Here is a 16,339-nt window from a genome sequence, read left to right as displayed (position 1 = left end):
AATTCATTTATTCATTCAACAAATTTAAAAATGCCCACTATGTCATAGAAACTTCTAGGTGCTAAGGATGTAGCAGTGAATGAAACTAAGCTTCTTGCCCCATTGAACTGCTATTTTAGTGGAAGAGACAACATATGCACAGATATAGAATAGCTAAGTGCCATGAGGAGGATTAAAGTAGGATTAAGGTGAGAGGAACAAGGAGTACAATCAGATTGGGAAATTAGGGGAGACCTCTCTAAGGAGATGACACTGACCCTTGAGCAGAGACCTGTGAGGAAGACATGTAGACACCGGGTTAGAGTGATCCAGTGTGGGGAACACATTCAGTGCTCTTGAGGCTGTGCTTGGTCTACTAGAGGAACAGAGCTGTCCATGAACTGAAGCAGACTGATCAAGGAAGGTAGAGAGCCACGGGCAAGTCACGTAGAAGCTACTGGGCAACAGTAAGACCTAAACTTTCTTCTATGAGATAGTGCCACTATCATAACTAGTACAGTGTAAAACTTCAGTTTGTTGGCTGAATTGGGGTGGGGGAGAGCTACAATTTATATGATTGAAGGTAAACTGTTCCCAGTCATGGCTAGCCATGAATCATTTGTAGAACTATTTGATTCCTGGACCCACCTACTGGGTCAAAATCTAGCATGAAACCCAGAATTAGTATTTTATTTAAAAAAGAACATTCCAGGCTGGGTGCGGTGGCTCACGCCTGTAATCCCCACACTTTGGCAGGCCGAGGTGGGTGGATCACGAGGTCAAGAGATCAAGACCATCCTGGCCAACACGGGGAAACCCCATCTCTACTAAAAATACAAAAATTAGCTGGGCGTGGTGGTACACACCTGTAGTCCCAGCTACTCAGGAGGCTGAGGCAGGAGAATTGCTTGAACCTGGGAGGGGGAGGTTGCAGCGAGCCAAGATCACGCCACTACACTCCAGCCTGGTGACAGAGCAAGACTCCATCTAAACAACAAAAATTCCATCCTTAAATGTATGACTGTATTTGCAAAGAAAATGTGAAAGGATATACACCAAACTATTTACAGTATGAACCTCAGGCATATTATTTTAGTTCTGAGTAGAAATGCCTTAGCCTAAATGTTTAAAAGTTTTAACAATGAGCCTTTTTGTTTTGTTTTTTGAGACAGAGTCTCGCTCTGTCACCCAGGCTGAAGTGCAGTGGCGCGATCTCCGCTCACTGCAAGCTCCACCTCCCGGGTTCACACCTCTCTCCTGCCCAGCCTGTAGCTGGGACTACAGGCGCCCGCCACCACACCCGGCTAATTTTTTTGTATTTTTAGTAGAGACAGGGTTTCACTGTGTCAGCCAGGATGGTCTCGATCTCCTGACCTCGTGATCCGCCCGCCTCAGCCTCCCAAAGTGTGGGTATTACAGGCGTGAGTCACCGCGCCCGGCCCAACAATGAGCCTTTCTAAAGCTATTTCAGCATCTTTTGTAAAACTGCTACCAAAGACATCCATTTTGTCACATCTCTAATAAAAAGGATTTCAAACCAAATTGCACACAGGAGTGCATTCAACATTTTTCAGATGAATGAATACAGTGGCAAGTCTGAAGAGTTTGGTGTCAAGTAAATTGGTACTGCGGTGCTTCTAGCACAGAAAATGAGTAACTCATGGCATTTTTACTATTGCTACAACCGTGGCAAATTTTAATCTAAGCACTCCGTAGTCACAATTATCCTTGCCTAAGTTTAAAGCTACTTAAAATCTTTTTTGGACTTAGGCAGACTAACAAATAAATGAATGGGATTTCTAACCTAACACCAGGTACTGAGTTATGCAAAATTACACAAACATTACAAAAAACTACAGTAGAAAAACCAACAGTACACAACTTACNTCAGCAATCATTGGTTTAATAATAATTAGTTTAAGACTATAATCACATCTATATTCTGGAATGTCCATTTGTTTTAATGTAGTGTAGTGGAATTTAGAGTATAATTGCACATAGATGGTACAGAAAAACATTCACTTCTAAATTATTTTATACCTTCATGACAGGTAGTCTTCCTGACTGAAAATAACAGCTTCAGCTATGGTCTGCAACACAGCTCCAGGATGCTTAATGCAATAATTTGGGTGTATGTGTGTCTGTCTACATGTACACGCATGGAACAACTTATATCTTTAGTAAACAAGTGCAACATTGTCAGTTATTTTGCATGTTTAAATATTATAGTCTGATTATTTGTAAACAAACAAAACCCCACACAAATACTCTAAATTCTATTTTAAAAATCTGTCAACCCATAATTATTCTAATATGCTTTACTTACTCGAACACAAATTTCTGAAAGGTGCATATATTACCTTAGATAATAAGGTTTAGAAATGAGTGCTTCACACTATGAAATGTGCATTTCCGATAATTGATTTACGCAGCATAAAGTTTAGATCAAGAAATTACAAATCCTGGATCCCCACATTTCATTTAGAAAATGCCTCAAAGTTATGGCTCTTGCAGCAGGTTTAACAGATTAAACATGAAGTGTTCTAGCTCCCTCTATTTCAAGTATCAAAGAAAGATGAGGCTCAAAATCTCTCTAGGTTGTAACTGATAATGCAAAGCATTAGAAAACAGTTAAATGTGTTTTGAAATACAGTATTAACTGAGATTATTAAGGTGTTTATCTGTGTTAGCCTGTTAAGTACCAGGACTTTAAAGTCATTTTAAATCTGAGTATTTGCTCAGAAGTGATAAAGAACACAATTTGCCTATAAATGTATGGTTTTGGAGAAAAAAGTCAATCCTGATTTTTAAAACTCAACATTTTTTGTTTCCTTTTGATATTAATTTAAATTTCAATCTGAACATAAATTTTTGGCCTTACAGAGCATTAGAAAGATAATTTACTAAGGCTGTTTAATGTCTTTCAATGTCATCAGAAATCCTGCAGTATAGAAAATATCTCGTACCCTTAAAGTTTCAGAGTGAGCTGATCTGCAATTTTAATGCTATTAAAAAAAGTCAAATATAAAAGACTGCTGCAATGTAAAGCACTATTTCTAAAAATTGCAGACATGATCCTACAGTCTGACAGAGCTAGCACAGCTACTCGGAATAAGCAACTTCCGGCCTTTTCCGAGACACACTAAGTTTCCAGCTTAGAAAATACTCTAGCCTGGTCCTTAACATATTCATTAAGTAATATGAATACTTTAAGGTCTTTCTGTCCCACAAGAAAGTAGGAAGTTTACCCTTTGAGACATCAGACTTTCTAGAACTGGCCCAACTGTATAAAATTTTAAGAAGTATTTGAAGTGTGGAATCAACACTATGAAAACAGTGTGACAAAATTAAACACTATGTTGAACCCTTTTCTAGCTTTAACTCAAAAATAGAAATCATGAGTTTTCTATAACATTAATTTTAAAAACACACAGAAGTGAAAAGTGCTATTTTCCAAAAAGTACAATTTTTTTTCCCACTTTATATCAACATGGAATGATTTCAGTTCTCCTGTACTAAAAGCTGGACTTTTAAAAAACTAGTATTGCAATGTTTAATGTGATGACTTTAATCAGTAGTAGCTTCAGTTTCCGCTGGGCCCCTAATTAATCTTCGAATTCCTCTTTTTCCTGCAGGACCTTTTGGTTTTGCAAAACTTTGCTTGTGTGCATGCTGCTTGGGATGTACTTCTTCATAAAGGAAGTCTGCAGTCAACTCATCCCCATTGTCTATCTCAATCTGTAAAAGATAAAATTAGAAGTACAACATTCAAAACCTAATACAAGCAACAAGCTGGTTTTCAGGTATATGAATGGTCACAAATAATACCCATTCCAGTAAGGCAGAATCAAGGACCATATGTAAACAGTTTCACTTTCTTCTTTTGGGGGAAGGGGCTAAATCGCTTGAATATATAATCAGCTACATTCACTTCCTTCTTGCTTCTTTCTTACTGCTCCAGTTTAAATAATATTTAAAAGTAGAAGCCACCACTATATTCTCAAGTTGCTGTGATACACTATTTATTCAAGGAACATTTACTCATGGCCCTTTCATCACTTGGGTCACTTGAAAGCCCTCTACAAGAGAGGTAAACAAACCATGGCCCAAAGGCCAAATCTTGCCCAAGGTAAGACTGTTTTACATTTTTTAAGGGTTGTTAAACAACAATATGTGACAGAGATTATATGTGGCCTGGCAAAGCCTTTACTTACTATTTGGTCCTTTGTAGAAAAAGTCAGCTGATCCCTGCTATAGAAGGTGCTACCCATGATAAAGTGATTGATTCTTAGGAGCTTAAAAAGCATGAAGGGTTCAGAACCTAAAACACTGGTAGTTTTAAGGACCTGTATTTGTATGAGTTTAAGGGCTCAAGAATATATATCTTTCCCCATGCCCTATCTGTACTTAAGAAAATTAAATTAAGAAAACTGGTAGCTTAGTTTCCAAAAGTCAAATGTTTATGCTTATTCCTTACTTCCCCCAAACTGGAAAGACTCCCAACCACCCGATAATTCACAGTCATAATGGAGACTGTAATTCCTTCTTAATATGGAGTCCAGAAATAATCACAAGTATGTAGCTCTGGCAGCACTGTCCAATAGGACTTTTTGCACCGATGGAAATGTCCTATACATTCTGCACTAACCAATACAGTAGCCAGTAACCACATTTAGCTAATGAGCATTTGACATGAGGCTAGTGGCTAAACAGAACTTTAAATATTATTTAAAGTTAAATAGCCACATGTGGCTTACTAGAAAGTACAGATATATATAGAGATGGGGATCATGATAGGTGGTCCCCAGGCACTTAGAGGAGATCCTAAGGATTTAGAATGATAACAAGAAAAATAAATATTTTCATTTATAAATCACAATACATCATAAACTACATAGAAATGAAAAGAAAATTTAGCAAAACTGAAGATTTTAAAATGGCTACCTTTCTAATTACATCCATTTGTAGTTGTCTTTCTACAATTTCTAGCAGAGGACTCTTGCAGCTAGAATACAGCATCCGCTCTCTTATACTGCATGTGTATCCAGGCATTGAATAAATAAAAACTGTAAGTTCAAATAATAACAAATATAATTAGCATACCAATGCATAAACTTCATAAAACTACAGCTAAGCCCTCTGGGCAAGAAATAAGTAAGCACATAGGGCTGATATACTAATAAACAAACTGAAAGTAACGTGTTAAAAACAATGTATCATATACCTATGGACTCTAAATAGTCTCCTTCATGGGAATGTTTATACAGAAAGAAATGGTAACGAGCTGAATCCTTGGGAATCCTCTTTGGCAAATCTTTTAGTTCTGTATTTGTTGTGTTGGCCAAAATTATAATTTCATTTTTTATATCTATTTCCTGCCAATAAGAAACAAAATATATTCATTAAAACCAGATATAAGGAAATTAAGTTAAAACAGGTAATGAAAAGACTAAGAGATAAAGGAGGAACTTAGTTCTGCACTGTTTGACTTTTTCACAACGAACATTTACAAAATGAATTTTAGAAATCAGAAAGCATATTTAAAATTTAAAATACATTAAAATAAACCCTGTATGAGCCATAAACTACCAAAAGAGCAGCCACTTAATAATCATTATACATCTCTTACCAACTGCACATAGTTGAGCTGTCTGTTATTCAATTTTTCCAAAGCCTGAAAGGCTTCTCGAGAAATGGGAAATGCTACTCCTTGTAGTGTTTGATGCTTAGTGTCCACACCCACGTCAGTCTGTACCTAAGTATGACAGATTTAATTTACAAGTTTAGCAGTTAGCAGTATCCTATGGCAAAAATAAGAAAACCCAACCTCTATAAAATAGTATCATTCAACCCTAGCCCAGCCTATAATTAAAATTATTTTTCACATTTGTTCACGGTCCTGCTAGCATTTTGTCAACATGCAGAGTGCATGACACATCTTTATGACAATGTTGGAAGTGAACATTTGCATGAGTGTACAAAGTTAGTGGGGTTTGGGGGGTTTGTTTGTTTTTATGTTTGGTTTGGCACAATTTCAATGAGCTACACAAGCTCTTTAGAGTGTCATCAGATTACACCATTAGTTATACAATTTTACTTGATAGAATTTATAAACAATCTACATACAGTATGTATAGAACTTTATTCTGTTGGACAGAAAATGCAACACAAACACCATGCACTGAATTGAAAGGAAGTACAAACAGTGTACAAAGACATAACACAGCTCAACAAGTTATACTACTGCAGAAGTTCCAGACTTAAGAGATTTCTTTACTAAAAACATGGTGTGCATGTACTGGAAGAGGAGAAAGATACGAAAGCATTCAATGCACATGTTTAAGATTTTTATACTTGATAAATGATAGCTAGCAGAGCGTCTCATTTGCAGTGTTGCAACAGAAAGTCCAATAGAAATTTTACTTTTAAAAAAATGAATGGAGATTCTACAGCATAAATGATATTAGTTAATGAAAACATCATAGAACATATGCGAATGCATACCCCAATATGATCCTCTGGGCTCTGAGTGCAAGGAATAAAACAAACTATCAAACTTGTAAAAAAAAAAAAATCATATAAAAAGCCCTACTCAAATAACATGAATTAAAATCATATGACAGATCCTTGCTACCAGTTTAATATTAAATGATATTCAACCATTCTCCAGACTGATTCCTATTAGTCTGTGACTCAGGCTAATAAATAGTGGTTTCAGCCACTTGTTCTTTTCTGTAAAGTTCCAGTAGAAATACAGTAGTTATTCCAGTATATTAGAATGGCTGTAGAAAACACATTAAAAATAATGATAAACTACAAAATAATATGGCTGAAATTTATTGACTCAAATATGTTCAACAGGTACTCAAATAATAATCTTCCATATATATCTCTATTAAAGTAGAGTTCACAGAAGTTAATTTGTAGACTCTCCAGAAAGCCAACAAAACAATAATCTGCTTCAGGCAACCTTATTAGATATATTCTTTGCACTAAATGGGTAACACACACTTTTTCTCTATATAATATTCAAAGTACAAAGTTTGCAACAGTTGTACTTCAACAGGAAGAGTTACTATTCTGACAGGAAGATTACAGGAAACGCTATTTATAAAATGCATATAAAGTTTAATATTCTAAGCTACTTATAAAATGCATATAAAGTTTAATATTCATTTTTAACTTTTCTTTTCTGAAAAGACATTAAGCACATAGACTTATCTCTAAACTAAACGGAATAAACCTAAGCTACCTAACTTCTTTAATCTCTAGTTACCTCCCACATCTACTAATTAAAAATACGGTATTTTCAAACACTTAAAATCGTGCAAAAGCTTTGAAGTTGTAACTTACCTCACTGATTTTAATCTGTCGTAATTCTTCCTCAGCTGCAGTCAGTGGGGCAGGGGAAGATTGTGACAGCAAGTATTTTTTATATCCATGTAATGATACATCTTCCTGTAAGTACAGAATAGACTATAATCAGTAATTCTCTAGAATTAAAACGACAGTGAGGTTACTTTAGGAAAAGCAAAATCATTAACAGAAAAGATTTTAAATTAAAATAAATAGCATTATGAATTTTAATATATTTTTACTTTAATCCTCAATTTTAAGTTTCAAAACTTTTTAACGGGAGTAACTGCTGTTCATTTTATATGACATTTCATAATTACTAAATATTTTGTATGAGTTTCATACTAGCAAAGTGAAATACTGAACCTGGTCATCCTTTAAGTCTATAGGACAACTGTAATTAACCTTCTGGGGAAAACAGCCCAATGATTATCCAATAATTAACATATTCAGATTCTGAATACTATGTTATAATGATTTATATAATTTCTTTGTAATTATTCATGGAGAACTATTACAGTTTTCATGTCAAAAGAAAAAAATACTACAAAGAGGTCTACCTATCATCAAAATTTTGTGGTTTAGAAGACTGAGACTCATGAAATTAAGAAACCGGCCGACTTCACAATTAATGGTGAAGCAGCAATATATTTCCATCTAGTCTTGTGCTCTTTCCACTAGATTATATGACTTTCTGAATCAGAAAACTCTAAACAAACAAAAAAGTTCAAAAATATATTTCAGTGTTTCAATTTGTGTATATACGTGTAAATACATATATTTGCCATGTACTTTAGAAGAATCAGTATGTTTCAATACCACTTATTGTCAATGTCAAACAGATACAAATGAATAAACTCAAAGTTACATATTCATTACAGGTAACTTTTATATCATATGAAACACAGTATTTCTCTTATTCTCATGTTTTCAGATTATCCATTTGATTTCATATCAATTACCCATTACCTAGGAGTTCTTCTTTAATCATTTTAATTGCAACATATAGAATCCACATAAAAATATGATACCTTTACTGTTCCAAATACTTCATCTTTAATGTGGCCACCTCCAAATTCCTTCTTCAGAGTTGCTCTTGTTGCTGCATACAACATTTTTTGACGAACCTATTCAGTTGTGAAAGTTTACTTAGAAGTTAATAAATGAAAACATAACATTACAAAAGAAAGCACATTTTGAATGTATTAATATCCTGAATCATATTAAAAATAAAACTGAGCTGAAGTCCCCACTATAATATGCTAAAATACGTGTGTACAAATAACCATCATTAACATGGGCATCTAAACTATCAATGGCTATTAAGATAGACTTCAATTTACAATGTCACTTTTTTTTGTTTTTTGAGATGCACATTTGCTCTTGTTGCCCATGCTGGAGTGTAATGGCACAATCTCAGCTCACTGCAACCTCCGCCTCCCAGGTTCAAGTGATTGTCCTGCCTCAGCCTCCCGAGTAGCTGGGATTATGGGTGTGCACCACCACACCCGGCTAATTTTTTGTATTTTTAGTACAGACGGGGTTTCACCATGTTGGTCAGGCTGGTCTCAAACTCCTGACCTCTGGTGATCCACCCGCCTCAGCTTCCCAAAGTTTAGGGATTACAGGCATGAGCCACCGTGCCTGGCCACATTTTAAAGTTGAAAAAAATATAAATTGTTTCAATTCTTCATCTTGCAAACTCATGAGTTCAAGAATTAAAAAAATTAAAATATGAGGAAAACTGAAATGAAGTAACTTTGATAGTGACATTCTTCTCAAAGCTGTATCAAATATTACGAATTAAGTTGTTAAGAATCAAAATTCATGGCTTACTGATGGCACATACCATTCTAGGAGGGACACAAAGATGGAAAAAAAATTAGAGTCAACTAGTATCTATGGAAAGCTACCAAAGATAACTACCAATTAACAAATAATTTCATAATCCTACATGGTCAAATCCAGTATTTCTTTCAGATAGAACATGGGGAATTAAAGAGGAATGGGATGATCTTTTGAGAACAATATCTAGGTAACTTTAAAAATAATTATTTTTTAATAAGAAAAATTCAATTTAATTTTTTAAATATTGGGCCATGTTCATATATTAATTCTGTCTGTTGTTCTATTTAGTCAATCTACTACCAGCTTTCCTAAAATACTTGTTTGTATGCGGGCCCATCACTTGAATGGCAGTGATTAATAAATGCATAATACTAACAAAACTTAATATTATGTTCAATTAGTTCTCAGATTTATTACAATTATTACTCTCAGGGTCAGGTAGTTTCCTTCATTTTTCAGAGGCCCATGAAGTCATCTTAAAATTACCACAAATTAGGTTGGACACAGTGGCTCATGCCTGTAATCCCAGCACTTTAGGAGGCCGAGGTAGGTGGATCACTTAAGGCCATGAGTTTAAGACCAGCCTGGGCAACACAGTGAAACCCCATCTCTACTAAAAATATAAAAATTAGCTGGGTATGGTGTGACACATGCCTGTAATCCCAGCTACTCAAGAGGCTGAGGTGGGAAAATCACTTGAGCCTGGGAGGCAGAGGTTGCAGTGAGCCAAGATTGCACCACTGCACTCTGGTCTGGACGACAGTGACATTGTGCTTTAAGAAAAAAAATTGCCATTGCCACAAATTTTTAAATCTTAAATCAATAATAATTATTTTGATTTCAATGGCAAAACTCCCAAATCTGAGCACATTATTCCTGATTCTATATTATAAATACTAGGATTTTCCTCATGATCATTCCCTTCTATGGGAAATAATTATTGCTTTTTAACCTTTATTTGACCTAGAAATTTCAAAAACATCTTTCTAGCATTTAATGTTAAACAAACTATAAAAAAGTTACTTACATGAGAATGATCTGGAGACCATGCAATGAATATCCATTCATATCCCTGGGCATTCTGAGAATCTAACCTGAACAATATATAGCATGGTTGTTTGTCCTCCAACAGGGGTAGAACAAAGGAATCATAATCCTTATCCCAGGAATCTGAAGGCTGACTATATGATCCAATCACAAGTTGCTCTATGAAAAATTATTTTTAGAAAGATAGGTAAATGGTTTGAAATACCAAGTGGTAGTGTGATGAAGACTAGAAAAATAAATATATAGTCATTTCCCAGTTACTATTATTCACATCAAAAGTTGAAAAGAAAATGTGGCAACATAGTAATTATGATAGAGTATTATAAAACTGATAACTTTTATGAACATGGTTAAAATTTTAAATATACACAGCCTAAGAAAGAAACATATAAAAATGATCATAACAGTTGAATTGAATGGTCAAATAATGGGTGGTTACATTTCTACTTTCCAAAATGTCTGTGCTTAAGTTATCAACAAAATACATTTAAACTACCATTCAAAAGTATAATTTCTGACATTAACATTGAATTGTACAGTAAGAAATATTAAATAAAACCAGGTTTAACTCCTATTTATTTGGCCATAATGCTACAGATTTAAACATTTGCCTAGATGCATACACTGGTATGGCCACTTTGAAATGCCATTCGGCAGAATCAAGTAAAGTTGTGAATCTACTGTGCATACAGAAACTCTTATAAATACAAAGGTGTTCACTGCAGCACTATATAGTAACAATGAAGACTGGAAATAGCCTCAATGTTCATCAATAAGAGAATGGAAAAATAATGTGCGGCATAGTTATATAACATTCTGTTCAGATTTAAAATCAGTTATTGAGCTATCAAAACTAATTGCAAATGTAACATTTTCAGAAAAAGGAAAGATACAGAATAAGATGGTATCATGCAGTTTACGTGAACTCAAAGAGCACTATATGCTGTTTAGGGATATACGTAAAAAGAGACTGCACAAATATCAGAACTCCTAACTGCAGGTGCCCCAGGGGAATGAGGTCAGAAGCAAAACTGTTTAAAGGGGATGCTCTTATACCACAAAAACACTGAATTTTCTAAAATGCTTGAAGTAAATATGATAAAATGTTAGCAGTTATTAATAAAGGGGAGATATAGGTATTTATGATACAATTTTAGTCTTTGGAATTTTCCTTATCTAAAACTTTTCACAAAACAAAAAAGTAAAACCAGAAAGTAATAATTTAGGAAGTAGTGCCATTTTCCCTCTGTAGAGATGCTAGTTAGATTAACTTTTCCATTTTAGAGCCTTAACTAGTCACTTAGGAAGTGATGGTATTAAAATTTTAGCTCAGTATTTTAAAATATGTTGTTTTACAATATACATATATTCCTATTGAATGTTATATGTAAACAAATGCATATTTTACAAACTATTCTGGTACTTTTAATATATAAGCAGAAAACAGAAAACAAATTAGATTTACTTCCAGTTTGTGAAAGAACAAGTTACTTTTCCAAAGCAAAATATTTTCAGATATTTAAGAAATTAGGCCGCTGGAATGTTTTAACATATTCATTTGTGACTGAGTAGCTATAATAGTAGTAATTGTCCAAATTCAAATCTGCCTGATTTAAGATTCTCCCACTCAACCACATTCCCTGTTTACAGAATTATTTTTAAAGAATCAATTTGTAGTTTGTTATATTCTCAGAACTTTCCCAAAACAAGAAAGGGGAATAATCATTTCTGTAGCAAAGGCTGCAATCAAATGGAGTAAATGGGAGTTTGAAATCCTTTGTTTGTATTTAAAAACAAACTTTATTGAATAATTCACAAGTAACTTTTTTTTTTTTTTTTTGATAATCACCTGTTTAGTAATTTCCATTCCAGAGATGGAAGCACTGACATTAGAAATGGACTGTGGTGCAGAAACTAAGACACAAAAAGTAAAAGAGGAAGAAGTCACATCAAAAAACATCTTTCTGTTTCCCTGATAGTCACATAATTCAGAATGAAATCAGGGGCCCACAGGGACCTGCACAAAATATGAGGAATCCAAGTTACCGTAAGGGAAGATTTGAACTTGCTTCACATTAATTAATAGTTCAAATCACTGACAACACACACTAAGTTTAAAAATACAATGGCCACCACTAATCCAGGAACAAAAAATATTTTAAAATATTTAACTAACCATTTTCAATAGATATTTTCAGAAGTCTGTACTTTCCATTTCTGGCTCTGGCAAAGATCTCTTTAACATCTTCACTCGCTGTGGAAAAAGATAAAGAAAGTAAACTTTTTATACTTATATATACTTTCCTATCTATATTGAAAAAATTAATTAGAACACAAAGAAAAAATCTGGAGCATGTAGCATCCTTATTATCAGTATTATAAAACTTTACCGCATAAAATAATGAAGACTGTATACAATTAAGAAATATAAATGTTAGCATTTTAAAAGTATGTTAATAATTCTAATCTGTTTTAGCTACATAATTCTGTGCAGAAATAACACTGGGGTGAATATACTGAAGTTACTCAAACCCAATAATGAGCAAATTACAATTTTGAAAAACTTTTATTGCTCTTCTGAAAAATACTGAAAACCTGCTTTCATTCTAATTCAGTTTCAAGCTTATGACACTCCTTCATCAATTCACTTTCTGTATTTTCCCGTTAAAAACAACAGTAAATATCAAATACCCTAACTTGATTGAATTACTGTCTTTAATCTTAATTCTGGTTATATTTTTCTAACTTGCATTTCTCAAAAGCTAGATTAAAATCATTGAATAAATATGTATTTAATAACTAACGCTTGTGTTCCTATTAAAGCTTCGATTTCGTTCTAATTTCGTTCCTGTGTTGTCTATTAGCAGCAAGAACCACTATATAAGTAGGTAGTGCTTGCTATAAGGCTCAAGCATGAGAGTCAATAACGACATATTTATATATCGAAATTAATGCGGGTAAATAAAACAACGCTTCTAGATTTGAGACTATTTTGCTGCTGCGTGCATGCAGGGGATATGTGGCGTGGTGTCAAAAATCTTTAAGAATAAAACATACAATTAAGTGTTCATCTGGGAGAAATACTCGCTATTAACAGTAAAAGCCTGAGTTTATACCAGAACTCGTTAAGTGATCGCCAGTAACCCGGGGATATATTATTTGACTCTTGATGAGGTGAGCACCTCCAGGCTGCCCAATTTCAAACCAGGAAATAATGGAGGTCAAATATAACTGCACATTGCACTGTCTGCACGCATTACATGCAACCATACAGATCAGTTTCCCTTGGGGAGTACCTAGGAAAAAGATCAAAACACAAACACGCTACACTCGAGATTTCTCAGAACAACTCTCACTTTCCTATTTGGGGACAAAGTGCGGGAGAATTTTGGGAAGCACCCCTACTGATGTGAGAAAGATTCTGGCATGTTTCCTTTCGTAATCAAAGTCCTGTAATATTCTCCTTTGGACCATGAAAAGGAAAACTCGCCTGGCTCTCGACAGCGTAGGAAAGCCCCAGTCGCCTCCACTGTCCCAGCTCTTCCCTACCTGACCAAAAGGGGGAAAGTTGGGCTAATGTCGGGGACGGTGGAAGGCACGCCCCCTTCAACCAGGCCGCCTCGAAAGCCAATTTCCTTCGCTCCCCGGAATTTCGAGTCCATCTGCAACGTGGCGGAAGCAGGAACCGGGCTGGAGGAGGACGCAGGCCGTGAGCGCCTGGGAAGCAGGAGCGCGGAGAGGCGCCGAGGCCCGGCTCGCCCCGCGAGACCGACTTCCGGAGGTCCAGGCCAGACTCCAGCCCTGCCCGTCCTGCAGCCTTCCGGGCTCTCCCGAGCCTCCCGGGAGCACCTTCCCTGCGGGTCGCGCCGGGCTCTGTTACCTTGGATGCCGGTCTGGTGGGACATGGCGGCGGCCGTTAGTTCCCGGCTCCAGCGCTGAATGCGGCGAGCGGCCCCGGCCGGCGGCCCCAGGAAGTGGCTGCTCCTCCGCCGGTCCCGGCGCGTCATCCGCCCGCGACCCGGGGCCGCCCCGCCCCGTGAGATTGACTGAGTGCCCGAGCGCCTCCAGCGCCCCGCCGCCCTTCCTGGCCTTCGGGTTGCGGTACCACCCCAGGCCTTGCGACCCTAGCTCTCTGCTTGGGGTCCTGCTTCTGCTCATGCCGCCGCCTCTCCCGCTTCTACCTGGGGGGAAATGCCGCAGAATCTAGACAGCTCCGTGCTCAGACGTCTGCCCTCTGACGATCCCTCCGACGCCGCCATTCGCTGCCTCAGCAAAGGGATGTTTAAAAACGGAAATGATAATTTTACCAAATAGGCATTTTCAGCTTAAAAAAGATGTGCACATTACCTTTCTTAGTTTACTCTTCCTATAATCGATACCGTTTAGTGTAGAAGAGCCTTCTCCTTGCTCCACTGTTTTGAAAGAATATATTATAGACTGCCTTTCATCAAATTTTTCCACGATTTTAAATTGAGTTAATCTCAGACTGTTAACTTTTCTTTTCAGTTGGACACATTTAGAGACTCACTGTATCTTTCTCTTCACTCCAAAAAGAGCCAGCCACTAAGAGATTAGCTGATTTGAGTATCCCTCTGTGGTCGATTATACCATTGCAAATCCTGCTCTGCTTTAGGTTGGCAGTTTATTATTTAATCCAATAATTATTCAAAATTCACTTGGACAGATTTGTAAGGTAACAGCAGATATTACTTTAAAATCTTTTCCATTCCTGTTTTTACAAACATATAGTTCCTTCCTGAAAGGTAATGTTAGTTTTTGGGGGAGTTTGGGTTTTTTTGGTACTGCTTCTCTACTGCTACTAGGTGAGAAGCTAGTTCTTATTTTTAGGGCCTTGAAGTGACATATATACGAAATTATAATCTAATGAACAAGTAATTTATTCAGGTCAGTAATATAAGTGCGAGTTAATCACTGTTCAAATACTATACAATGTATTTTTAATGAGTAATTAACAGGCCTGCAATTGTTTTTCTTTACAAGGATCACAGCAAACAAGGTTATGTTCTATTCCCTGTTGTCTGAGCTCTGTTTTTCAGACATATTCTTATATTCGGGAATAAACTAAATCTGAGTTTTATGACTTGTATGGATTTAAGAAATGTAGGGAGGAGTTTCATTCTAACCCAATTCTTCCTGACACAATGGTTCACCTTGATTTACCAGTTTTTTACTACATCGCTGAGCAGAGAGGAAATTGCAGAGTTGACTTGCAGTGTTTTAACTGATTCATATCCTCGTATCTCGGGGAAATTGCTTAAGGAAGTTGGCGTTGCTCAAAAGTACAGATGAGAAAAATATAATCCTTCTATAGTCGTCCTTGGCAAAGACCACCATATGCTCAGTCCTGAAGAAGAGGAATGTCTGGTTAGGTTGGGGCCACCCTGACAGCCACCAGAAAGTGCTTATTTACTGCCAGTACAGTAGTTTCACCTAAAAGCTTCAAGGGTGTTGGATGCCTTGCTCTGCTCTAGCCACAAATATTTTCCCACTTTTTTTCATCTATTGTGTCTCCATTTAGTGAACATTTGCCAGAGCTGTCATGAGAATAATACCTTAGATTTGTATGGTACAGTTTTCAAAAAATATATAATAGACTTATTTGAGTACCAACATAATCCTGTGTGACGGGCCAAACAAAATATCAGGTTTTATTTTTTAACTTTAAGAGGTTTGGAAATTGAACTACAGAGTTGGGAAGTCAGCAGGTTTCAACGCTAAGACAAGTGTCTGTAAGAAACAAACCCTTTGAAGACAACGTATGCAGATAAGAGCGTTTATTCTAAGGATATTGGAGGATCTTACAGATCTTGACAACCTGGTTGTCACCTCTGCTTTTCTCTTATTTTTCTCCAAATAGGATCTCTCTGCTTGTACAGTCAAAATGGCTGAATATGGCTACCCTACACTTTCCAAATTAACAGGGTTGTAGCTGCATGCAGAGATTAAATAGCTCTTCTAAGTCCAAGTTTAAAGTTCCCAAGAGAAAGCATGTGAATGACCCTGCTTGGCTTGTGTCAAGTCATTCTTGGCCAAGCTGGCTGGTTTACCCAATGTACACTGCCCATGAGTGAAAGGAAATTATCACAGG

General features: G+C 36.2%; 1 protein-coding gene across 1 annotated transcript; it reads right to left on the bottom strand.

Moving 5' to 3' along the window:
* Window positions 1-1,866: 1,866 nt before the first annotated feature.
* Window positions 1,867-14,722, bottom strand: TWF1 (twinfilin actin binding protein 1). Its single transcript, XM_017888957.1, has 9 exons — window positions 14,111-14,722; window positions 12,407-12,484; window positions 10,211-10,389; window positions 8,367-8,462; window positions 7,333-7,437; window positions 5,609-5,734; window positions 5,204-5,354; window positions 4,924-5,045; window positions 1,867-3,717 (listed from the first exon to the last, which is right to left on the bottom strand). The coding sequence occupies exons 1-9, from the start codon at window positions 14,235-14,237 to the stop codon at window positions 3,547-3,549; spliced, it is 1,155 nt and encodes a 384-aa protein (XP_017744446.1). The 5' UTR covers window positions 14,238-14,722; the 3' UTR covers window positions 1,867-3,546.
* Between the last annotated feature and the right edge of the window lie 1,617 nt (window positions 14,723-16,339).

Source organism: Rhinopithecus bieti, unplaced genomic scaffold (genome assembly GCF_001698545.2).
Source record: "Rhinopithecus bieti isolate Rb0 unplaced genomic scaffold, ASM169854v2 scaffold_17829, whole genome shotgun sequence".
In the NCBI taxonomy this organism is placed as follows: Eukaryota; Metazoa; Chordata; class Mammalia; order Primates; family Cercopithecidae; genus Rhinopithecus; species Rhinopithecus bieti.
This window is presented reverse-complemented; position numbering and strand designations above follow the sequence as displayed.